The sequence below is a fragment of the Phyllopteryx taeniolatus genome, chromosome 20 (genome assembly GCF_024500385.1).
Source record: "Phyllopteryx taeniolatus isolate TA_2022b chromosome 20, UOR_Ptae_1.2, whole genome shotgun sequence".
Classification (NCBI taxonomy): domain Eukaryota; kingdom Metazoa; phylum Chordata; class Actinopteri; order Syngnathiformes; family Syngnathidae; genus Phyllopteryx; species Phyllopteryx taeniolatus.
The window spans coordinates 1,715,075-1,741,104 of NC_084521.1; the positions used below are offsets into that span (position 1 = coordinate 1,715,075).

The window sequence follows — 26,030 nt, forward strand, 5'->3', positions numbered from 1 at the left end:
CACTTTCTCACGTAATATCCACCCACGTGGATATCGCAACTTTATTGAGCAATAAAAAATATACACAAGGAAAATATCCCTTTCATTTTTCCCCATAGTGTTGCTCCTTCTTCTCAAAATCTCTTCCTCGTAGTAGTTCCACACCAAGGAGGATCAAAAAACAAAAACAACTCTCAGTTCAGATGGTAAAAACCACTGGACAGTAGATCTGTTACTTCATTATGTCAGCAAAGATTCCAAAAGATTTTCAATCTGGTTTGGTCTGAGTAGGAGTGAAGCGGCACATTAAGTCTTCATGTTCAGTTCTGCCTCTGCGTAGAGTTCCGCCAGTCTTTGGAAGTGAGGCCCCCAGTCGTCCAGGTCGTGATAGTCCTTCTCCAACTGCGCTCCCGTCCCCGGAGAGTCCAGCGGACTGATGGAACCCGTGGGCGAACCCTGGCCCTCGTAGGCGTAGGTCTGCAGCGAGTCGTAGGGCGGCCCGCTGGTGTCCATGTTGGCCTCGACCAGTCTCTGCTTGATGAACTCATGCACGTCCACCTCGTCCAGTTGCGGCGAGGGGCTCCGACGGCCGCGGGGTCCGCTGCCGCTGCGCAGCTGCCTGGCTTCCGGGCGCACGTCCCGCCGGAACTTGAGCTCCTCGGCGGCGGCCGGGTTGCGCAGGGCGATGATGTCAAAGGCCTCGGTGTCTTCCTCGCCGCCGCCCTCGTCGTCGTAGGTGACCACGTTCTCGCGGATGTCCTCCTCCGAGATGATGAGCGGCTCCTTCTTGCTGCGTCTCAGCGTCACAAACAGAACTACGATGGCTGCGGGACACAACATAGAAAAAAAAAAAACAAAAAAAAGATGATGAAACTGCAAGCAGGGATATAGTAAGAGACTGAGCCCTGCCATGAATAGTTCAGTTCAGCTCAGTATACTTTATTGTCGTAAAAGACAGTTTGGACACAAAATACATTTGAAGACAATTTAAGAAAAAGTACATCACGCAGATGTAACTGCATTGATCGAACACACACCGTCACCGTATCACCGGTTGAGACTCGAGTGTGCTAAGCACTAAACTAAAAGCCCGGACTACCAACCTAATGGCAGCGCCCTCTTTTGGACTTCCGAGGCGTGAGGTTTCGACTACATTTGCGCTGTGTGAGCTGACATCTGTTACACAGATAAGACTTAAGACAGTTGACGGATAAAAACAAAGACACATACCGGTTATACTTTATCAGTTTCCGGTCTACATGAAATTGACTTAGGAAAAAAACAAGCAAACCAAAAAAAAAAAAGTAATTTAAGTTGTCCCCTCACTAAAATGTTTATAATTCCCTATATTCAACCATTTAAACCATAAATATACCACAAAGCATGATGCCAAAACTGTAAAAATTTCAAAAATGCGCCGGAAGTATTTTTGTTTTTAAATTGGGCTTTACTATGGGGTACTGTATACTGTACAGTCAAGACAGAATTTAGAGTTGCGCGGCTTTACTGCAGAACCACGCTGTGCCACATCATGCCGGGAAGCATCCATGCTACATGTTATGGCATTAAGCTAGAGGGCTTTGTTTCAAATTATATAGTTAGGTTGAACATTTTGGTGTTTAAATAGCTAATGTTTAATCCTCTATTGTTTTAGGTGTCAGTTTTACAGTACACTTCAACTGGGAGTGGCCAGAAAAACAGCTTGAAGCAAGCACGCTCTGCCTCTTATTTCGAGAAGTGTCTCAAAGGGAAGTCCTAGGATAGTCTCCCATTTCTTGACAGCGAGAGAGTGAAAACAGGCGATATGGAATACTTTAAAAGTGTGTTTTAATTACATTGCAAATGTCCCTATTCTGGGACTAATAAAGGTTTTCTTTTAATATTTTTGCTTGCTCAGTTTATTCTTATTGTGACTCCATTACAGTAACTGTGTGACTAATTGCGAACATGTGTGTGGAGCTTTTTTTTTTTTTCCCCTCTAAGAATTATTTCTAGTCTGACTTTGTTTTATTTCTATTGCTCAAAGTGACAATTATTATGGACAATGGACGATTGCATTCCAAACAATGCATCACTATTCATTAGCATTATGCGTCTTACATTTTTATGTATTTATGTTTTATGTTATTGTTTTGCTCCAGGGGTTGTCGAGTGCGTTCTACAAATAAATGTGACTTCCGTGTTAAATTAACTGGATACAATCCCATTAAAGTACAGCTGCTGTGTTGTTCATGCTAATGCCAGTATGAAGTGCGCATTAATTCACAACACAAACCTTATGGCTTGTAAACACATGCTGATTTTTTTAATGTGCATATTTATCTGATTTTCCGAACTGGACAATAAAATGCGACCAAGCGCGGAGGAGTCGTAAATCAATAACACGCTTCAGCTGACGGCGCTGACGCTTCTGACGCAAGCTGTCTACTTGACGACCGCGCGTGCCTCGTCATCGCCTGTGTTGCTAATATAAGAAGGAAGGGAAACGTGTTTGCATATGCGATCATGTCATTCTGCTGCCGGTCAGAAATGAAGTCGCATCAATGTATAATGCAGCACAATGGCTGCAGAGATGAAGCGGACTGACTGAAGCCTTGGGGGCAAGAGTTCATCTTTCTGCAGGACTGACTAAAGATAGGTGTGCCAAGCTGCTTGTGGCATCATTAAAAAAAGACAAGGTTGTAATTACGGGATGGGCGAGCACCAATACCAGGTATCGTATCGGGCCGATGCCGAACTGATTTCAACGTATCGGGTACTCGTGAAAGCTACTGACAACAGCCACCGATACTGAGGGCAAAAATACCGACATCGAGTAAGTCCTCTGACAATAGTTGGCACTACAGTGAAGCAGGTTGACTTTTCGGTGAATCATCTTGTGCATCAGAAGGAAAGAAAAGTCTTTGTTCGCAATTATTTGTCGTTAAAAAAAAAATAAATGAAAAGGTGAAGATATAAACTGGTTTTATAACGTGTAAACAAGCCAAAAGTCACATACACATGGTAGTATTTGTGTGTTGGTGTGTGCCTTTAAGGGACGTGGTCTCGTGTGTGACATCAGAATCTACCACATGGTTAGTTTAGATTTAGTGTCTGCGCCATGCTCCTTGTGAGTGTTTTCATTTTGTATTTGGGTTTTTGACCGTTTGTCCCATTCAATAAACGGCCGAAAGTGCATTGGCCTGTTTTGATTTTTAAAAAATATATAGATTTCAACAATAAGAAAATCAACTAAACAAAATCAAACAAGCGAAGGCTCTTAACTGTAAAAAAATCGAAAGTCAGGGCACTAGTAAGTCAAGGTACCACTGTGTTGGGCGAAGGCTGTGATGCATAGTTTTTTATTCTTAATTCATTTCCAAAACAAAATTGAAATTTAAATTTCATGGTGTCATTATTGAGTGCTGTGTGTAGAATTTGGAGGAAATAGATGAATGTATTCAATTTCAGATTAAGGCTGTAACATACCAAACTAAATAGTTTCCATAATCACTGCACATTCAGTAACATCAATATGTGTTCTGTATATGTATGATCCATGATAATGCACTAAAAGTTGTTGTTTAAGTTATTCTTATCGTTATTGTGAGTTGTGCTTCTTCTGGTTACTGATGACCTCCGTACGAGATGTTAACGCCACCATCTGCTGAAATAAACGCCGTCTTTTTACCACAAAGCCACATCCCCAAGGGACATCATTATGCTTCATTAGCCCACGCACAGCACAGACTAATCCACCTCATCAAAATCAAAAGCTGACTTGAAATAGATTTTTTTTTTTTTTTTTACTAAATGACACATAAGAGGCATCCCGACAATGGATAAACAACCAATTTCACACCAACGTTGGTATAATGCTGTGATACGAGCGCGCTGGCTGGTGATAAGAAATGCTTGAAGATGACGACACTGGTGCAGTGCGAAAGCAAGATAAGAAAGAGTCAAGCTTTCACACTGACACACTGCTACTCAAACTTTTTTTCTGACATTATAATTGCATGGAATGTAACAAAAGGGACTTTTTTTTTTAGTTTGGATTATTTTGTTTTGGTTTTCCTTTTGTGCAAACTGGTAGCTGTCAGGAACAACTGGCGAAAGAAACCAAAACATACATATATATATACATATATATATATATATATATATATATATATATATTTATATATATATATATGATATACTGTATATCGTTGTCACAGTTTTGACTGGATTATTTCTAGTCATTGTGTTACATTGCTGGGACTTTTTTGACTGGATTGTGTCCAATTGTTCTGTATATTTCTGTTGTACAAGGTGGCAGTTATCAGGAAAACGTTAGCGAGCGGACCAAGTTTAGGATTCAAGGACTTTTTCATCCCAACACACATTTACACAAATGGCACACGATTTTAATACCAAGGTTTCAGATCAGCCCATCACGGCTACAGAGCACTGTTCGAGTTTAGTAGTCTAGCAGCTTCCAGAAAGAAGCTGTTCCTCAGCCTGGTGGTCCTGCATCGGATGCTCCGTAGCCTCCTGCCTAAGGGCAGTGGATTGAATAGAAGGTGGGCGGGGTGGGTTGAGCTACTCAATTTATTTAGATTGCGCAAAATGGAAGTTACATATAACTGTGGCTTATTTCTAGTCATTCTGTCTATTTCTATTGTGCCTTTCGATTGTGCCTTGGTGATTATTATGAAAACATTAGCGAGCAGTTAGCACATTTTTTTTTGTACATTACTGCCACTTTTTTGATTGTGGATTATTTCTAGTCGTTCTAGTTTTTTCTGTTCTGTTATACCAGAATTTTTTTTCTGTGCAACAGGGGAGTTTTATGTACTTCCTCTGTGGTTATTTGTATTATGATAGATATTTATTGAAAATTGCAGTTGGACAGAGCGAGTACTGGAGACACAGAGAAAAAGGAGAGGGCAGAGAGAAAGAAAAGAAAGAAAGAAAGTAAAGACAGGACGCTAGCTGTAAGAAAAACAAATGGCATTAAAAGATTATATGACTACTACAATGTTACATTGGAGTTAGGTTAGCTTGGGCTTCAGGAGCTTTGCTGAAACTATGGCAGGATATCCACCTCTGGAAAATCAAAAATGCAGGCAAGGTGATTTTTAATCGATTGTGCAGTCCCAAAAATGAATAAAACTTATTTAATGTTTTAGTTTCACTCCATTGCAAATAAGTCATACTAGCAACGTAGCAGACGTGGCTAACATTGGCTTGTTTACAGTGCTAATGTTAGCTTACTATTGCTAGCGCTGCTACTTTGTTGAAGCTGAATATTTGTGACTACTTGACTTTTATGACTTCTAGTGTGCAAGGTTGCAGTAATCACGAATCAGTAGCGGGCACGTTAAGTTTGGCGTGTACATCGAGCGGATGCCTGTGCCTTGAAAACCCTTTTGGCTCTGTGGATGATTTCTAGTCCCTCTGTTAGTTTCTATTGTGCAGCGTGGTGGTTATCATGAATAAGTGGTGACTGGAAGTACTTGAACGTGTCGTTGGTGAAGGTGTGAGCAGCATTCATTGCCTTCTTTTATGTTTCAGATTCACTACATTGTCGTCTCTCAGCATTCGACACTCAATCTCGGAGAAAAGCCGCTGTCGCGACCGGTTCGCGTCCCTCCCGCTTTGATCCCATCTGTGATGAAAGATGCGAGGTGGAGTGGTGGATTGTGCCTTTTTAAAAATGTTCTGACCGAGGAAAGCCAGCACGAATATGCATCATCTTCACGCACTAACACCCCGAGACAGCGGCTGGCACCGCGCGTTCTATCGGATCACGTCCGGTCCGAAACGCCTTGCGGGCCACGAGACAAGCTGACGCCAGATGTTTTTCGACGTCTTTTGCATTACATCATGCATCGTTTTGGTCACAACTTTAAATATACATCGTCTTTGGAGGCGGGTTTCTGCAAAGTTGTCATCTTTGGTTATGGGCGGCGAAGACAAAATCGACGTAAAGGAGAAATTCGGGGATTACAGTTTTGTGGATTGTCAGGGTGTTTTTGAACTAGGCCGTTCTATTTTTTGACTGTGGATTATTTCGAGTTGATGTGTTTGTTCCTATTGTGCAAGGTGGCAGTTGTTAATGACTGCTGAGAAGAGCCATCACATTAATCCTATTAAATGTACAGTACGCCCGTTTGTGCTGCCGACTGTTTTTTGACTGTGGATTATTTGTAGTCCTTCTTTTTATTTCTATTGTGCAAGGTGGTTATTATAGGAAGTAGCAGAAAGTTGTAATGCAAGCTGCGCACTGTACCGAATGATCTTCCGGTCTCCTGTGTCCTCCCCTCATCTTATCCTCTTGCCGTGTCCTTCACAACCTCCACCTCTTCTTTTTCTGCCCTCCAGGCCTTTTTCTTTCTTGCCAGCCTCATTCTGAATCCCACCTGTGTCTTTAAGAGTGCACTCATTCCTCCTCCTACGCCTCGTGTGCCCTTGTCAGACACTGTGCAACCATCTCGTCCGCCTTTGCCCTCACAATACATGCCGTCTTCCTGCTTTTTTGTCCTCTCAGTATGAGCACTTTGTAAGTTATTAAAAGAGGGAAACTATTTTGTGAAATTGTATATCATTAGCCTAAGAACACACCATAATTTCTTGTGTAGAACGCACATCCCCCCCCCCCCCCCCCCAAGAATTCCTCAAAAGTCAATTGACTGTATTATACATAGGTATAAGGAAAATGAAAAAAGAAAATCCATTGTACAAATGTATACCGGTACCAAGGGGTTGTGGAAAAGGTGAAATTTTAGTGCAATATCATTTGTAATGTCTAATGTTACAAATGTATATATCCATCCATCCATTTTCTGTACCGCTTCTCCTCACGCGGGTCGCGGGCTGCTGGAGCCTATCCCAGCTGTCTTCGGGCGGGAGGCGGGGTACACCCTGAACCGGTCGCCAGCCAATCGCAGGGCACATAGAAACAAACAACCATTCGCACTCACATTACGGTAAATTTTCATTGGTCACCCGAGAATCATGACCTCCTCACGGGCACATATTGATATCAAATCCCAAACTATTGGGGATTTCATTGTGATATTTTCAGATAATTTGAGAGGAATTACATACATTTGGGTGACAATTGGTCGCAGTTTTGAGACATTAGGTAACTTTAAGCTTTTTGACATTAAGGGTAGATTGTCCTGACACAGGGAATAAAAATAAATAAATAAATATTGCGGATTTAATCTATTGTGGGGATGGTCCGGAGCCTAACCCCCACAATAAATGAAAGATTACTGTGCTTCTATTGAAGTGTGAGTACTTTTTTCCATCTCTGCCCAACTCACCCAGCAGGATGATGATGCACAAGAGGATGGCGATGAGCGCTCCGGTGCTGAGGCCCGCCGAGGACAGGAAGGCCTCACCTTGGCACATTTGGATCTTGCCGTGGCGCTGGCACGGGCACACGTGCAACGTCAGGGTGCTGGTGCCGCTCAGAGAGGGCTCGCCGCTGTCCCACACCACCACGGGCAGTTCGTACAGCTCCTGCGTCAGGTGGTTAAAGCGTCGCCGCCGGGCCACGATGCTCGCTGTGCTGTCTGCAACAGCAACATAAGGTCGGTTAGAAAAATGCCACACCCGGGATGATTTCAGTAAACTGATTATGGTATAAATGGCTATATTAATTGTTTAGGCCGTAAATGTACCATAAACTAGGATCCTAAAACACTTTAATATCCTTTCAAACTCATCTTACAAAATTACCCAAGACCCTGTTGCTGAAAAAATGCAACGGTATGTCGAACTCAGTTGTAGATATACAGCATCAAACAGTTTTTCACTGTTTCAGTTCTCCTGATTTTTTGGGGCGTGGCTAAAACAGGGCCCTGTGACCCACCTCGGCTGAAACAGAACTGAAACAGTGAAAAACTGCTATGAGTCGCCGCTCCCCCACTAGGTGAGAATTCACGCGCCTTTGTTAGCATCAGCAGTTATCGGGACGTGCGGTTAGCTAGCCATGCCTACCCTCTGAAAATGCATCTTTCCTTTGGATAGTTTGTTTACTTTAGAGCGCCTCGTTGTTGGCCGTGAGTGCGCACACATCACGGAGAGAGGGCAGAAGAGCAGGGATTTCATTTATTTATTTCTTTTTTAAATCAGACTTGACAGTGAGCATTTCTTTCCCTCTCTCTGCTCTAAATGTCGATGAGTCTGAATGTGAGTACGTGTCCTGCGATTGGCTGTCGCTCAGTCCATGGGTAGAGGTTTAGAAATAGATATGGCTGTATGGACATTGGCGCCCCCTACGCGCTAGGCGCCTTCACTTCCCTCGCCAAGCTTGTGTGAATAATTGCCAAAATGGACAGTGGGAACGGCAACGCGCACTTCAAGCTTTATTAAGTCGGACTCGCCGTATCAGCGAATCAGCACGCGGGTGGCTTGGCTGGAGGGTGGTACGGAGAAGGCGGGGGGATGTGAGACTGTGTGCATGCAAATAAGACTCGGGAGATGAGAGGATGCAGACAGACGTGTGTCTATATGTGTGTGTTTTTGTGTGTGCATCCTAACACAGACCACAACCACGCAAAGCACATAAATGTGGACTGTGAGCTGCAACGGTCCATTATTTCCAGTTATACAGTTTTTTCCCGCATATTTTGCGAATTCGTCTATTTGTGAATTTTATTTTAGCTTACTTTTAACTTTAACTTATTTGACTGTTGATTATTTTTAGTCCTGTGTATTTCTATTGTGTAAGGTGGTGGTTATCATGTGCACGCCTGAGTGCACTAGTGGTTGAGCAGATTAGTCGACTAGTCAACTTTACTGACGCTTAACACTTGACGCTGGCTAATAATTAGCGTTATTGTCTTTCTGTGTTTGTCTATTGATATGTCTTTCCATAAAACCGGTCCGTGGCACAAAAAAGGCTGAGGAGGCTGTACTGCGCTAAAAAATATCAATTAATACACGTTTTAATTGATTAAAAAAACTTCCTTAGTCATTTAACCCCAAGTGAGCGGTGTACTATTTTTCAACTGTGGATGATTTGTAGGCATTCTGTGTACACTGGACCAGCACCCGCAGGGTCACCAATTTAAAGATTTTCTTTCCAATGTAGCTTTTGTGGGTTCACCTATTTGCAGATTTTTTTCCCCCCAATTGTTTTTATGCATACGTCTTCACAGAGTCCACAAATCAGGCACAGCACATCAATGAGGACATGTGAGGCATAGGTGGGCGGCCTTTCGTCCGCCCACCTGTTGATTAACACCGCAGCGTGACGGCCATCCATAAAATCACCGTTGTGTTGTATGTTGTGTAATTTGTGTGAGTGTGGGGCACAGGTAATCATCCAGGAGGTAGAGTGTGTTCCTAAGAGCGACTCACATCCTCGTTAAAGGTTTTCAGCACACCTACTTGTACTTCACTTCCTGCTGCGCATTTTCTAGCAGTACTACAACATCATCATTACGACCATAGCGGCATATGTTGCTGTCAACGTACCGTAATTTCTCGTGTATAATGCGCATTCCCCCCCCCCCCCCCCCCCAAATGTCAAAAGTCAATAGTTCGCATTATACATAGGTATAGGGGCAAATGGAAAAAAACTTTCACATTTTATGAATGTATGCCGTCATCTAGTGGTAATGAAAAAGCTGTACACTTTCATTCTAAAATGCCACCGCCACCTAGTGGTTACAAAGAAGGTGTAGCCTACACTTTCATTCCAATATGACAGGGGGTACGTATGACTGCATACATGTACAGTTGTGCTCATAAGTTTACATACCTTGGCAGAATTTGTGAAATATATATATATATATATTTTTTTTAATATGACTGATGAATGAACAACAACCATCATTAATTACTTTATGGTTATGTTTTGTTTACTGATAATGCTTTTCTGAAATGCTTGACCGTTTAATTTGAATCCCATTAAAATAAAATTAAATGTTTTTCGCCTGGTCCTTCATTTTTTCTTTAAAGAATTGTACCCATCTTACAGATTCTGCCTGGGTAATCAAACATATGAGCACAACTGTGTGTTTCCTAATTTACTAAATAAAAGTAGGGCTGTGAATTTCAAAATAAGAGCAAGTAAATTTAAAAAAAGGATTATGTGTTCAAATAAAATGCTTAACTTCACAATAATTCTTTGAAAAAAAACTAACAAAATACAGATAATACTTCATGTTTTGATCATATGGGTAGAAGCAAAATCCTGAATTGTAAAAATGCACTATACATAGGTAGAAGGGTTTTCCAGAATTTAGAGGTCAACTCTGGGGGTGCGTATTATACATGGGTATGCATTATACACGAGAAATTACGGTATGTCCAATTACTAGCTCAAGAAATCACCATGTGATCTGCCTAACCGCATATACAAGCACCTGTTCTTGTCCAATGAATAATCCACTTATGAGCCAGAAAACTTTATTGTTGAGCTTTTTAACTATTAACAGAACATGGAATCAAATCGGGTTATCCACATGATTAGTCATAAATTGGCTATACATGCTTTTCACGGGACAATAACAGCATGTCCAGGTCTGAGCGGCGGCATTCCACACATGGCAAGGTATTTAAAAAAAACAAAAAACTGTGAAAGTCGCTCTGATGGGTTGAGGTGTGCGAGCAGACTCTCTCTCTGGCTGCAGAAGAATGAAAAATAAACTCAGAGGACACGTTTGCCTCGGAGAGAGCTCACTGAAGTGGACGGAGCACTTTTTTCCCCTCCCAGGATGTGCTGAAGCGGACAATAAAGCGCTGCAACAACACGACGGCACCCACTGTGGGAGGTCGCTTTAGTTCGGAGTTTAGAAATATCACGCTCGCTCGGGACAGTCTAATGATATAAAAGCTCTGTCCTTTACAAAGCTATGTTAAACCAATGCCTGTTCGTGAATCAGCATTTACAGACCTCACCAACTGACACATTTTTCCTATCCAAATATTCTTGTGCTCTTTCTGTAACGCACTAGTGTCAACCACGGGTTGATAGCCAATGGAAAATTCCAGTAAAGGTACGACAGGCATGCGGGGTCTGAAGAAAGCAGGGTGGTAAACCTCTCAAGATGATGTAGAGAAAGGTCTGGGTTGTCACCAGGCAGTGGTGGAAGTTAAAAGCTGATTAGCTGCTAATGACTAGCTGCTCCGTGTACAGAAATGTTTGCGATGAATACATAAATGAGAATATCTCTGTATCATAAAAAGGTAAGTAGTTCAGTAATCTCCATCATATTCGTAGAGTCACAGATTTTTTTGGGGGGAACCTATTATTCGCATACCTTTTTGTTTTGACCCGATCCGCTGCTTATTTGTGTTTTTTTCTTGTTTTGTTTTGTTAATTTTTTCACATGGCAATGATAAAAGAGCGTCAATTATTCAAAAATTCAAGATTTTCGCTATTCGTGGTCAGCCTCAGTCCCAATCCTCCGCAAACGTCCTCACTCGTCACGACTTCACTGATTAGTGTTTATTTTTTTCCCGTTTTCCCGACTCACCTATTTGCAGTTTTTGAGCTGTTGCGGAAAAGCCTTAAGATGGCACAAGTTGCAGCCAAAACCCTGTCTAAATAAGAAAACAGTACAGTAATCGGTTTCATGGAAGTATGTTGAAGTGATACTTGATCTTGACTGAGAGAGAAGCCTTGTACATCAGGGAGGAGCTAAATTCAACCTGGGCATTTGTTTGTAAACCAAATCATCTGTAAGCCATTCATTTCGAATGATAATGTTGTAAAATCGACTTGAAGCGATATTAGACTATTTTGAGAATACATTTCACAAGAGGCTATATTTAGGTTTAAACTATTAATATAAGCAATTACAATTTTTTTGGGGAGGGTTCGCTTGGTCCCTACCATCTCTGAATAGCGAGGGTTCACTGTTAACGACAAATGCATGGTAGTGACGCACCTCTTATATTGTACATGCATACCTAATGAAACACGTCTCCTTTTGTCTTATTCAAATTCACGTACAAAGTGAAATGTACATATATCAAAAGCCTCACATTTTATCTTGTTAACCGGTAAAACAAGTAAAACAACATCTCGTCTGTGACAAGCAAAGCAACAAACGACAGGTTGCTCTGCCGTTTCTGCGCCAACTGGACGCATTAAAAGCCGCGCCTTTCCCCCCCCCCCCCCACACGCACGAATGACATGAAGGCTAATTAAACGTCCGAGACATCAATGGCCTTGACAGCTCTTCTCTGCAACGGCGCCGATCAGCCGCAATGTGAGACGGCCTCTTGGTATGCACGACGGAAAGGGATCGCTCCATAAATCAATTGATCTATTTATGCACGGCGGGTTATTCAAAGATCATCGCCCCGCTTTCGTCGCCTTCTGAAGCAAAATGTCATCGCAAAGTGACAGATAAAGAGAACAAAGTAGCATTTGCTTTGCAGGAACTGTAACGTAGAAGTTAGAAGTGGTGGAAAGTAACAAAGTCAAATTACTTTTTTAACTGTACTTTTACAGTTACAATTTTCTGTGTTTTTATCATTAGCTAATTTTTGTTATGACCTATTGCCCGTTCTGATATCAATCACCCTAACCTGGAAAAGTAGATGCTACTTTGTCTAGCATATTTCTTATGCCTACACATAACTACATGTTTGAGCCGTGAAAATATATCCGCTGAAAGCCTCCAGTGGCTAGAGTAGATCCCACACGCTAGCTATCACATCGAACTTTTTCAAATGTTTCTTATGTGATTCTTTTGTCTTCTCCCCATAATATGCATGCACTCACGGCCAACAATGAGGCGCTCTAAAGCCAGTGGACTTTCTGAGGGGAAGATGCATTTTTCGAGTCTAGTAATAGCTAGCTAGCTAACCGTACGTCACAATTGTGCCGCATAACCCCTGACGTGAACAAAGGTTTCTCATACGGGGGGTAGGAGCAACTTCTGACGGATTCCCAAGTGCGTCATCGGGCGTCGTTTTAGCCACACAAAAAAAAAAAAAAAAAAATCAGGATACCTGATATGTTGAAAAACAGTTTAACGCAATAGTCCCACAATTGAGTTCTGCATAGATCTTAGTATTTGTAGACTATCAGAAATGATCTTCAAACACGTATAATGTATTAACAAACAAATCTCTAAATTCACTTTATAGGGTGTTTAAGTAAGTACTTCTACTTTTCTCTGTTTTTTTTGTTCCTGGACATTTGCCACCTCTGCAAGTTAGTCACCAAGCGCTTGGATGAGTTGCTCGGCTTTAATGGCCGCTGATTTGCCGCCAGCGTTTGACCTGCGCTCGGCGTCGTTTCGTCAGCACAACGTTGACATTTAAGAGCGACAAACGCCGTCACTAATGGCTCCTCTTAAAAGTCAATTTTGCTTAAGCGGCTGAAATGAATCACAGGGAGAAATAATCGCAGACTTTGCTTAAACGCAGACGTAGATATGTAGATAATCACTTCATTATTCTGCACTTAATTATCATTGAATGTATTAGATTATGTAACTTGAAATTGCCATTACGGCAAGAGCTGAAATACCAAAGGATGCTGTAAAATACATCGTTTTAAAAAAAATATATTTTAGTGGCTTTTGTGGTTCAAAGTGTTTCCTCACTGAAATGCACTGCACTAGCAAACAGATAGAGAGGAGCTACTTTACAAAAAGCAGTTCATTTTGCCAAATAAGCAATTTGGTCGCAATATTCAGCAACCTTTCCAACCTCTCTAGCGAATATTTTTCAATAAAGCAACTCGGGATTTTAATTTCCACTAGGAAACGGGCAATATGAGTGGAACAATTTCCGCAGTTTTCCGTATAAGAGGAAAGAAGCCTGTCAATCACGCTGAACATTGCCAAAGACATGCTGCCCATGTATATATTTACCAAAACCTTTGACTCGAGGTACTGTATGTGCTTCTGAGCGACTCAGAAAACTCGTAAATTGGTGCATGGCCAGACACTGGCTAGTCTATGATGTTAAATCAAGAAGCTAAAATTTCCATTTGGGTTGAAAAAAATAATGGCTCACATTTTGTTCTAAAGAAGCTTCTTGTGTGCCTTTCTATTGCGTAATCTGTCCAACAATCAAAGTATCATCACCTTCATGCCAGCAGAGGATTACAAAAGCAAACACCTGCAGACTTCAGGATACAACCTCTTCACATACTTCATTCTTTGTACGTTACTGAATTGGAAGCAAATATTGTGGCCGATCTGGCAGCGTTAAACGCTTTCTCCGTGTACCTCGTCCTTGGCCCCTGCTCCCACTTGAATGGAATTCACCCTGTTGGTCCGTGCACATAATCCCGATGACAGTTGCACAAACAAGCGCGAAGAAAGCAAACTCAAACACTTCGGCGGAGTCTCACAAAGCATCTGCGCCAGAAAGGAGGTCATGAGAGATTTAGCGGTGTGAATGACTGCGAGTTTTTTTTTATTAGGGCCTGCCACTGAGCGGCAAGCCACTGTTGGTCGGCCGCCACATAAAAGACTGCGAGGGATTTTTTTCAGTCACACAACAACTGAGGGTTTTTTATTAGGGCCTGCCACTGAGCGGCAAGCCAATGTTGGTCGGCCGCCACATAAAAGACGGCGAGGAAGCCGGTCTGTGCGTGAGAGGCGCTCACTTTAATTACGAGACGCCGGTTGTCGACGGCGTGCCCCATTGTGTCGCTCTGGCCGCCGCAGCAAAGGACTTCTAATCCACGGGGGCGGCGCCGGACCACTTTAGGACTCAAACGGCGTCTTTTTAGTGTCAGTGCTGAAGCAGAATGCGAGTGGGCTCCAATGAGCTCAAGGAGCTTAACACTAAGAATGCAGCTGGTCTTTGACATCTTTGGGCAAACTAAACTGGACTTAGAGAGGCATGAGTCAGAGGACTCAAAGACAGAACTCAAAGACTTTCTGATTCATCACATCATCCACTATGTGTGTGAATGATTGCTTCTCTGGCATGGCTCGGATCTGAACAAATTCAAGGCTGTTGAGATGACAGTGGACGAACTTAGACATCGCTCACATGTTCAAACAGTCCCTTGTCAATTGTGGTGATATAAAGGCTCTTGGAATCAGCATTTCCCAAGACCTGAACAGGGCGATGAACATTAATTGCGTCTTTAAAAAAAATGCCAATGTAGCAGAGTTTACGACATTCCCCGTTCATCAACTTCCGGTGCCCACGTTGAAGGACTTCAATCTGGTGGGAAAAATCCTGATTGACACGTGATGTCACCCCGGGAACAATCTCTTCGAGCGTCCTTCATCTGGCAGGCTCAACAGAACTCTGCAGACACACTCTTGCAGCATCTTCCCAAGAGCAGAAGGTGTAAAAGGCTGCCGAGGTGGAACAATACCACATTTTCTTCACTTGTCTCTTCCAATTACTAAGTCATTAAAGTTGATTCAGGATCAGATCTTGTTGCTCCATTTTCAGATTAGGGTTTAGGGTTAGCGCATAGGTAGAGGGTTAGGATTGGTTCAAGGCAAGTTGTCATAAGTGTTAGTGTTTACGGTTGGGCTTGGGGTTTAGGTTTTAGGGTAAGGTTGGTTAAAGACAAGTTGCCATATGGGTTAGGGCTCAGGGTTAGTGTTAAGCGATTAATACTAGGGGTTAGCTTTAGGCGTTAAAGACAGGGTTGTTAAAGACAAGTTGCCATATGGGTTATGATTAGGGGTTAGGGTTTAAGGTTAGGTTCAGGGGTTCAGGGTTAGGGTTGGTTAAAGACAATTTGCCATAGAAACTGGCATTGTGTTTTTTTTGTTTTTTTAACTTTACCAGGCTCCATGCTGTTTCAAATACTTGATATGCTCTCGCACCATTTTGTGTACAATTCCCCAGCCTATAGAAATCTCCTCCGATGATTAATGGCGGGACAATGTTCTATTTCCAAGTCATGTCGCACGAAAGGCCAATTCCAAGGGGGACGATGTCGCAAGAAGAAAAAGCAGCACCAGTTGGATGAGGTATAGTCAAAATTATTCCAACAACAGATTCCGAAAGCGCTGCTGTCCAGCCACACAAGAAAGTTTCGTGCAAGATCTGCCAGCAGATGGTCCAGGACAATGATTCTCAAACTGGGGTCTCCGGAAACCAGGGGATCTGGGAGCCATCGATTGGAGGCAGGGCCATAAAATAATTGACGTGTAGTTGAAAAAATTGGCAATGAAACAAACACAATAAACCAATAACTCCTCCAAACCAATTTTGTTTTGGTGGTGACATCACAGAAATCTGACATTCCTGAATATCTTCTTCAAGAACAAAATGTACATTTTTTTCAAGCATATAGTCCCATTCCTGTCACAGTATAAAGGCCAGAATAAAAGGTGTCAAATTATATTGTATTTTCTTAATTCACTTGTTGAAATGATTTACTTCCTCGTTAAACTTTGACTTTAATATTACAAGATTGCGACTTTCTCTTGGAAAAATAGCACTTTATTTCTTGGAAGATGATGACTTTTTATCTCGGCAAAATATGTCTGTTCTTGTAAAGGTTTGTCCGAAAAACCGTTTTTCTCGAATAAATATGAATATGCTACCATAAAATAGGCGACTTTTCATTCTTATGGCATGTATGGGTACATTTGCTAGTTCTGTTAAATTGGCATAAGGATTATGAGGCAGGCTTTGAAAAAGTTCTCTCTTGTCACGAGTCCCTGCACCCAAAAAACGTTGAGAGCCTGTGGTCCAGACTCTCAGACTTTGAATGAAGAATGAAATGTCAGAACTACTACTCCCTTGAAGTCTTGGCGCCCTTTGCACAATGGTCATTGCACCGGACTATTGTAATATTAGTCATTCGAACTGCTCTTAAGTGCTAGAGGACTCTGCATCTTTTTGCACAATTGTCAAAAAATAAATCAATAAATAAAAATGTACCGGCATTACCAAATATCTAGCAACCCTTTATTGACTGTGACTGTTTTTCTCAATGTCTTTATGTCTCAAAAGTGTTCTCTGTCAATTGACTGTCTGTTGTCGTACCAGAGACAAATTCCTTGTGTGTTTTTTGGACATACTTGGCAAATAAAGATGATTCTGATTCTGAACTTTCCGATCTGAATGACGCAGTTTTTGTTTTGCAAAGTGCACTTAAGCAACTTTGCACACGGTTCTCAAGAGTACGGACCAGGACTACATAACCCGTGTCCCTTAATGGGGCCACCTGATGTTATCAAACCGCTTTTATTGGCACTCAAATGGCTTCAGTGACTGCAGCCTCTTCGTCGTTCCCAGGTTGAGGACAAACAAGTACAGCCAGGCGAGGCATTTATTATCCGGCGCACCCGATCCGACACCGTCGCTGTCCCGAGCTGCGCATCTTCTGATTTGATTTACCTTTGAGTGGCTGGCAAAGTCACCCGAGCTATTTTCGTTCCCCTTTTACCTCGCATCACACGAGTAATGCGTCCGGCGGGGACAGCGCTATGACATTTTAATGTCACCTTAAACTAAGCCTACAGAGACTTTTCTCTTCATGTTCTCGAGATTTTGACATTTGGCTAATCAGTGAGGGGTGCGAAACAACCATTTGGGGGCCTCTCTAAAACAAGCCATCAAATTACATAGGACAAGGCCCTTAAACCAAGACAAAATAGTAATATATTGTATATGGAAGAAAAAAAAATCGAAGTAAATCCTTGAATAATACATCTACAATGTCATAATATTGACAAATATATTTTAAATAATTTATAAACACATATGGATAGAGGTTTTAAAACGGTTGAAATGATCAGGTTTTTTTTTTTTGCTTTTCACCTAACAATCAAACAATCTGAGAAATCCATAGAAAATTGTCAGAAGCTAAATAAAACTATGAATTAAAATACATTTGAAATGTAATTAAGGCAAGAAAAATCAGTCAAATAAATCAAATGCATCAATGCCACCCTTAACATGTACAACGTTAAAGCGGCACAGGAAACGTTCAAACGGCGGCGACAAAGCGGTTTGGGAGTGCGTGAGTGTGGGCCTCCTGACCACTGCAGTCCCACCTAGAGCGAGGTGTTCTGCACAGAGGGTTGCCATGGTAACACCTTCTGTCGGCGCCGCACAAATCTCGCTCGCCGCTTGGGGGAGAGTAGCAAAGCGAGAGCGCCACTAATCCATTTGACAAGCGCACGTGCGTGCACACCCCAGCCGTTTGCTCCGACTCAGGACTCGAACACCCGCCCCTGCCCGGCCGACCCCCAACAGTAATCCGGCCTCCAAAGGTCGAGCCCACATCAGCTATATGGGAATGTTGATTTATTCATGCTGGGTTGAGTTTCTGAGGTGTTTGCGGTTCCTTCAAAAGTTTTCAAATGGATTTGCCAAGATGAGATCTTATATATACTATATATCCTTAAATTGATACATAATACTTCATTTGCCATTCAGCGGTCTTAAAGATCCCACCAACACAATAACAAAAATTTGCTATGTTGATTTATTGGCAGACACGGCCTCCAGATGTCACGCCAGCAACATCAGACGTATTTTTACTAGCCGCCAAGCCGCCGCCCCAGCGGGAAGGCCGGCAGGAACTCGTAAGAAATTCAAACACAAGCGACGGCGCGGCTCCATTACCTTCGTTGTCCTTCAGGGTGAAGTTGGGATTAATCGGCATCTGGCTCGGCAGCGCGAAGGAGAAGCGCTGTCCGTTGGCAAAGTCATCCTTGTCCACGGCGCCGACCGTCTGGATCACCTGACGTCGGGCACAGCGAGATGAGATCATTAGCTGAAACAATACTGAGAATCGGGAACGGGCGTCCACCAGCCCAAACGACAGAAGGGGGCTAACTTGAGTTCCTTTAATTGGCGAAAGTGCGACACTGGTGACAGCCACCTCAGGAGGAAAACACGCTGCCAGCAGAGTTTTCCTCTTCAAAAGTGAGAGATGTGTTTTGTTCCTCTGAGCGTCGTCTTTGGACATCTCCCGGTACACTGTGTCCAATTATGAGTTTGACAATATGTGATTTACGGCTAGATACGGCAAACAAATTCCATCTTTGGGGTTGGCTCTCCTGGGTTTCTGCAGATCCGTGAAACGTTTTACATTGGAATTTACTAACTGGCGTGAATTATCCTTAAACATTACACCTATTCTTTAAATCCATATCATTTTAGGTTCTCCATACTTGTCTTCGTATGTTCTAAATGTATATTTTGTCATCGTGGATGTTCTTCGTCGTGCTAGAGTGGCTGCAACTACAAAATACTTGGCCAATAAAGATGATTCTGATTCTTAAAATTGCCACCAAAAAGAAACAGTGTTGTTATATTAATTTATTGGTAGAGACTGTGAACTCCATCTTCAGGGTTAGCTTTACTGGGTGTCTGCAAATCCTTCAAGAGTTTCAAATTAGAATTCCCTTAATTGCCTGAATTATCATTACAAATGACACTTAATTCTTAAATCCATCGTTCTCAAAGGTCATAACAATTCCATGACAAAATAAATAAACATTGTTATAATGATTCATTGGAAGCAACGGTGAAGAAACGACAGAATTGCTTTGATCGGATTTTTGGATAATGCTCAACACTAATCGAGGAATGGTGCATTTAAAAAAAAAGGAATGCTAGAGTCTCTCTGTGAGTATCTTGAACTCCTGTTTTTGAAGAAGTTGTGCCATAGCGCACGTTGGATTAGCTCTACAGTAGCTCATGTTCTTCTTTCATCTAGTCCAGAATGAATCAAGAGTGCCTCTGCTGGTTGCAGCCAAGTAGTGCACTCCCATTTGGCCTTAATTGCTCCAAAGTTAATTAACAATCGATTCCAAACAATTGACCAAATTCTTAATGATCAAAGAATCAATTATCATTTCCATTCCAGTAGCGGTAGTAGTTAAATATTTCGCAGTGTAACAGATAGAACAAAATAATCCTCACCTGCCAAACTTTTGAGTGTGAGCGTTTGCCTCCTTGATAGTTGAGTTTTTAACCATAACTATACTTACCGGTAATACATGCAAATAAATTGAGGTTTAGCTGCCGGTTGCGGTGAATTGACACTGGCTATCTCCTTAATTGACCCACGGGAACGTTCCGCACTTCATGACGCCAAACATACAAACTGACTGCGTTCTTGAGCGTGTGCGGCCAAGCATTTAACACAATGTCATTGCTCACACTTAATCCGCAGTAAAGCCACGGCGTCGTTTAGCGCAAACCTTAATTCAAACTTGTCCCAAACCAGCTTCAAATGATTAGAAATTAGGTTTTCTTTTTTTAGTCGTTCTATTCCGGCAGCGAGTCAGCCTCTCAGCCATTTCCGTGTGACTGATTGCTCTCTATCTCCAGAAAAAGAGAGGGGAAAAAATGCTGCTTAATTTGAATGATTCAAAGAGCAGTGAGAGCAAATTGGAAGGAACTTCAACTGCGAGATTCATTTGTTCTTTCCATTTTCAATGGGCAATCAAAAAACAAAACAAAAAATTTGAAAAAAAATGGCTCATGTTTGTTTTTTAATCTAACACACACAAAAATAAAATGACAGATTTGATGACATGACATTTAAGGATTTTTCATAATTCAATTTTAGGGTCAGATTAAAAATAGGAAATTTAAACAAATGCACAACAGGACTGATCTTGAGTTTAATATTTAATTGATCATGTTTACGTGAGCCGGAAGTTTGGTAAAGAGCATTAGTAAAAGTATAAAACAAGTAAAAAAAGTATATTAGCTTGTTATTTGTCACAAACCAGTCAACCAAGACATACTGTATACTGAAAGCACAGTTCCTCACGTATTATTGCATGACAGTTTAAAGAAGAATAAAAATAGCCGTGTTAAATGAATTCAAGATGAAGCATGTCAAAGTGGCCCTTTGATTTTTCTGAATGCGGCCCTCGCAATAAAAAGTCTGGACATCCATGTGTTAGATTGAAAAAAAAAAAAGAAATAAAATAATGAGTCACTTTTTCATCGTTAGTTTTTCGATTGCCAATTGAAAACGGAAAGACAGAACGCTAAAGGGATTTGCAAGGCAGGAGTGTCGCTGCTGAAGCACAAAGACGGGGGACGCCGCCACCCACCTGTCCGGCTCTCGTGCTCTCGCAGACGATGACCTTCTCGTCGGCGGCGGCCACTTGCGGCGCGTTGTCGTTGACGTCCAGCAACTGCACGGTGACCGGGATGTAACTGAGGAGGCCGGGGTTGTCTGGTCAGACACACGGGAAACACAAATATCAAAGAAAAAAAAGGTCAGCCGTGTCATTTTTGGGTGTACTAACACCCTCGGCTTTTCTTGTCTGGCTGCCGGTAGACCTTGCACGCTGACTCTCACTCTCAAAAGACCTTTTTATAACGTTTATAATTGATAGGAGCAATAGGTGTTTCCGGGTAGCAGAAAAGCGACTGACTACCGCTGACCTTAACTGAAAACGACAACAAAAAGGAATGGACTGGGAACCAAACATCCATCGTTGGCTTTGTGGAAGGCATTTTCTTACAGTTATGTATAAAATGTTGCGTTGGTTTGTCTTTTCATTGACTCATTTAGCAAAACATAACGGCTAGCCTGCTTTTAGACGACAGGGCACTATCAATTTCAACGTCAAAAGAGAATGTTTGTGCCATTAATTCGAGGAACAGAAAAGTCAATGAGTTAGGCAGTCCCTCTATAATCACGTTATGTCTGAAGTTCCACCAAGTATAAACATTTTTTACGGCCGGCGTTCTGTCTTGCTTCGAAGAAATTTACCTCACGTGACTGACGCGTGCCACATTCAAAGCACGCTAGTCAAGAAGAAGGCGAAAAGCTAGCTAACTATCTATTTTCTTAATGTTCCTTGTATGTTCCAGCTATTCTAAAAGCTATGTACCGTATGTTTCCCCATCATTCTAAACTGATGGCATCAAGGTGTTGGTTCCAACTAAAAACGTACTTACAAATCGTGTAAAATATATCATGTAGTGTAACAAGAAACAAACAAACCCACACAGATAGAAAAATCATAATTTCCTTGGCAAACACTCGACAGATTGCATATAAACTTCTGGAATTAAATCAAATGGGATCATCATCAAATTTAGATTAAACTTGGTTTGACATTTCCGCTTCACACTCTTAAAAGTGAACAAATATATGCTTTATAAACATACAAAATGACTAGAAAAGCCACAATGGGTTCTTTTAGTCATATTCTGTTCACCTTTATGAAAACGGCTAGCCTTATCTATTGTATAGACTTCCTTGACTTTTGTGCTTGTAACACCTGCCACCCGTCAACGTTCGGCATGAAAGACAAACTGAAGAAAATAGTATCCCTGCCGTGTAGAAAACACAGAATAACTGATGCATTTATCGTGGTGCAACTTTCTTGTACATCAAGATCATATAGGTGCTGCTGTTGCGTTGAGCAAACATTTGTATTAGTGCCTGCGAGAGGTTGCACCTGAGCTGTATTTGGCACACTTCCGATGCTTTTCACTCCCTTTTCATTGCCTTCTGGTCTCCTATGCGTCCTTGCCCATTCATTCGAAGGTTTGCTTTTTTCCCCGGCGCCTTTGAATGGAGGCACGCGGCCGCATGCAAATGACAGACGGCGGAGATAATGAAGCATTAGCATGTGGCGCCTCTGTTGCTTGGCAGGGGACTTGCCGAATTGTGATTACAAATTAGCCAAGTTACCTGATAGCTAAAGTTAGCGGGGGCCTGCATTAATTGAATTAATTGTTACTGTATGAAAGGACATTGAACAATTGGGACTAATTTGATTTAGGTTGTCAATTATAAGGAGGAGTGCGCCTGATCCGATTTGAATACACTCTCATCAATATGCAAATTATCCCGGAGAAACGCAATTGTAAATTTCACGCTTAAAGCTCCCCGTATTGGCAATATTTACCCGCATTAGTGATAGTATCATCATGCTGCATCAACACTTCGAAACTCGACAAAAAAAAAAACAACAACCTGCATTTGCACAAGCATAATAGTTTTTGCGTTGGATTACACTCGCCGGGTACCTACCAACCTCCGAGGCCATCACGGTGATGTTGTGCCACGCGGCATCCTCGCGGTCCAGCGGCTGCGTGGTCCTGATCATCCCGCTGAGCTCGTCGATGCGGAAGTAGACTGGGTCCGCCTCCTTTTTGTCCATGTAATACCTGAACACATTAATCAGTCAGCAATGGACGTTATGTAAACTCAGTAGTCGGCCGTCAGGTCGACTCCACCAGGTTGACTTCATCCCCTCGGTCGGTGTCGATGCCGTTCACGCAGAACAGCGATACGGGGGAAAACCAGGAAAGGGACAGCTTTGATTGTCAATTTCATGTTTCACAAAGACGCCACATTGTCGCCTCAAATCCAAAGAATGAAGCATTTCTGTTTCACTGTTGCTTTTATTGTATTAGAATATTGACTATGCTGCTGGTCTCATTTTTGGTGAAATATTTCCACACGCTTGTAGCGTACGCCAGCCGTAAGTATTACGACACAGTGTTGTCAAGTGTCATGGTGTTGGTGTGCGTTGTATAGTACAACTTCTAAGATAAATAAAGTTATCGTTAGTTGCTGTTCGCGCATTTTTGGACATCATGTTCTGGTGAGAAAGCGTCACTTTGCGTTGCTGCCCTTGTTCCTAGCTGCCATTCCATGAGGAAGTTTTGAGGGTCAATGGCATGTTTGGCATCATTTGGCGGGGTGCCAAAGCAGTTGTAGGGTGGAGCTCGACATAGTTTGGTGTGTTGATAAATCAACAGAGAAAGGTTACTTCCAGAAGACCAAAAACAAAGCTAGACACACCGGAATACTCATTCAAACTGGAATGTGACAAACAAAAGTCGACTGTACCCCTCGGTGTCAGAAGTCATTAGCAACATCAACATGGAGGATGATGACATAAAGACCGGTCTTCTGCTGTTCATGAAAAGCTTGCTTCTCCAAGAAGCTGTGAAGTGATCCAAAAAAGCGACAGAATCTTGTCAAAGCAGAAGCAGCAGCAGCGGCGGCACGTCATCTCATTAGCGCCTTCACGTTGTCTCTCGATGCTGCGGGTGGAACGCATGCATAAGTGTCACGGAGCGAGATGCCTGTGCACAGTGAAACCTCGGATTAGTCCACCGCCTCAGGGGCGCTATCTGTCTTTTCCATTTGCGCCGCCTCACAAACTGGAGTTTAGAGCGCATACAAATGTGCTCAGCAGTTGTAGCGCCCGCAGGTTCCTTCACCCGGGAAACAAAGAAATCATTCACGGAAATATTCATGGAGAAAGCAGGGACAAAAAAGAAAACACCGAACTGTAAATCTTGCAGCCTGACATCATGCCACATGGGTTAGGAGGTCATGACTAGCATCACTTCTGTGGACCAGGGATTCAAGGTTCGTGTTCAGAGATGGTACTACCATATTTAGGATTAAAGAAAAACAGTATTAGAATTAGGGTTTGAGTTGGGCATTCCCAGGGGTTAGGGTTCAGATAAGGAATTAAAGATATATCTGCTGGGTTGAAGATTCCCGGGATAAGAGTTAGGATTAGGGATTCTCAGGGTTAGGGTTGTGTATTCCCAGGATTAGGGCTGTGGTTAGAAAGGAGGGAATTCCCTGGTTTAACATTCAGGATTTTCAGGGTTTGGAATTAAGTATACCCAGGGTTAGGGTTAAGGGAAGCGACTGCCAAGGTTAGGGTTGGATTCTCAAAGTGTTTTTTCCAACTCTGTAGAGACATTGAAAGTGGTGGATAGCAGTAGACACATGGATTTATAACTGTATGTTTTACCTGACCGGGCTGTTCCTGCTGTCGGGGTCCCGGGCCGTGACAGCGCCCACCTCCGTTCCGGCAGGCGAGTTCTCATACACGTCCATGATATAATAATCCAAAGAGAAGACGGGTGTTTCGTCCACGTCCCCGACGGTGATTTTAAGCGTGGCTGTGTCCTTGAAGGAGCCCAAGTAAGAAAAACGAGGATCCGCATGCGTGTTGGTGCCTTCGATGTGGAGCGTGTACGTCTTCTTCCTCTCATAGTTTAGTGGCTGATGGGACAAAATTGAAGATTTGAATGGTCATATTGCAAACTTTTATATGACTAGTATTGCTCAACTGCAGCAGTAGAACCTGACAATTTGACAGAGGCACATGCAGATGCACCTGATTTCTCACCCCAAGAGTCATTCATTCTCTGAAAATTAATAATCAAAACAATTGTGTCCAGTCTTGCTGGTTGGGGACTGCTGCTTGTGGTCCAAACTGCACCAGGCACATTCCAAGTTTACCTTTCTGAGGGTGATAATTCCCTCTTTGGTGTCCTTGTCAGTGGCTATAGAAAACATGTTGGCCCCCTCCGAGTTAATGATGCTGTACTTGATGTCGGCATTGACGCCCAAGTCGTCGTCGTTGGCTTTAATCTTCCCCACCGGCTTCCCGACTTGAGCTGACTCCGGGACGTACTGCTGGTAATTTTCTGCGGATGGAGATCGGGATATTACAACAAGAACTTCCCATCAGACCGACTTCTGGCTACGTACTTTGCGGGAACTTTGGTGGGTTGTCGTTGACGTCGGTCAGCGTGACATTGATGATGGTGGACCCAGAGAGGCCGCCGACTTGGCCCGCCATGTCTTTGGCCTGGATAACCACAATGTAGTGTTCCCGGGCTTCCCGGTCCATGTTGGCTAAGGCAGTCCTGATGGTTCCTGCAACAAAAGACATGTTTTTCTTATTACCTGGTTGGAAATCTACAACACAGAGTATCATGTAAATTTGTGGATGGGTTTGGAGATATGAAGAGCAATCGTTTTGGTGCATGTGGGAATAAAAATGCGGTTATTGTGTGTTGCCAATTATTCCAAATGGAACCTATCGTTATCCCACCCAAAGCAAATGGTATGGTCTCATACCACACGGATTTTCTGGTACATGAGTAAATGGAAAAAGTAAACCCAAGAAATAACCAACCAGCTGACCTTGGGCAAGAGGCGGGGTACACCGTCGACTGGTTGCCAGCCAATTGCAGGGCACATATAGATAAACAAGCCCTCAAACTCACATTTGTACTAATGGGCAATTTACAGTCTTCAACGAAGCTAACATGCATGTTTTTGGAATGTGGGAAGAGAAAACCCACACAAGCACAGGAAGTAGATGTTCTGCTCACTGGCAAAATGCTAAAATGCCAGATTT

General features: G+C 42.5%; 1 protein-coding gene across 4 annotated transcripts in view; it reads right to left on the reverse strand.

Annotated features, from left to right (window-relative positions):
- LOC133470301 (cadherin-18) overlaps positions 1 to 26,030 on the reverse strand; it is a 137,455-nt gene continuing 111,425 nt past the window's right edge. For all 4 annotated transcript variants that reach the window (XM_061758519.1, XM_061758518.1, XM_061758520.1 and 1 more), the window contains 8 exons: positions 25,376 to 25,543; positions 25,124 to 25,311; positions 24,630 to 24,883; positions 22,880 to 23,016; positions 20,940 to 21,064; positions 18,487 to 18,604; positions 7,275 to 7,526; positions 1 to 803 (listed from right to left, as the gene is read on the reverse strand). In XM_061758519.1, the coding sequence (XP_061614503.1) occupies positions 286 to 803; positions 7,275 to 7,526; positions 18,487 to 18,604; positions 20,940 to 21,064; positions 22,880 to 23,016; positions 24,630 to 24,883; positions 25,124 to 25,311; positions 25,376 to 25,543 (1,760 nt within the window). In that variant the 3' untranslated portion in view covers positions 1 to 285. The remainder of the gene's footprint in view (positions 804 to 7,274; positions 7,527 to 18,486; positions 18,605 to 20,939; positions 21,065 to 22,879; positions 23,017 to 24,629; positions 24,884 to 25,123; positions 25,312 to 25,375; positions 25,544 to 26,030) is intronic.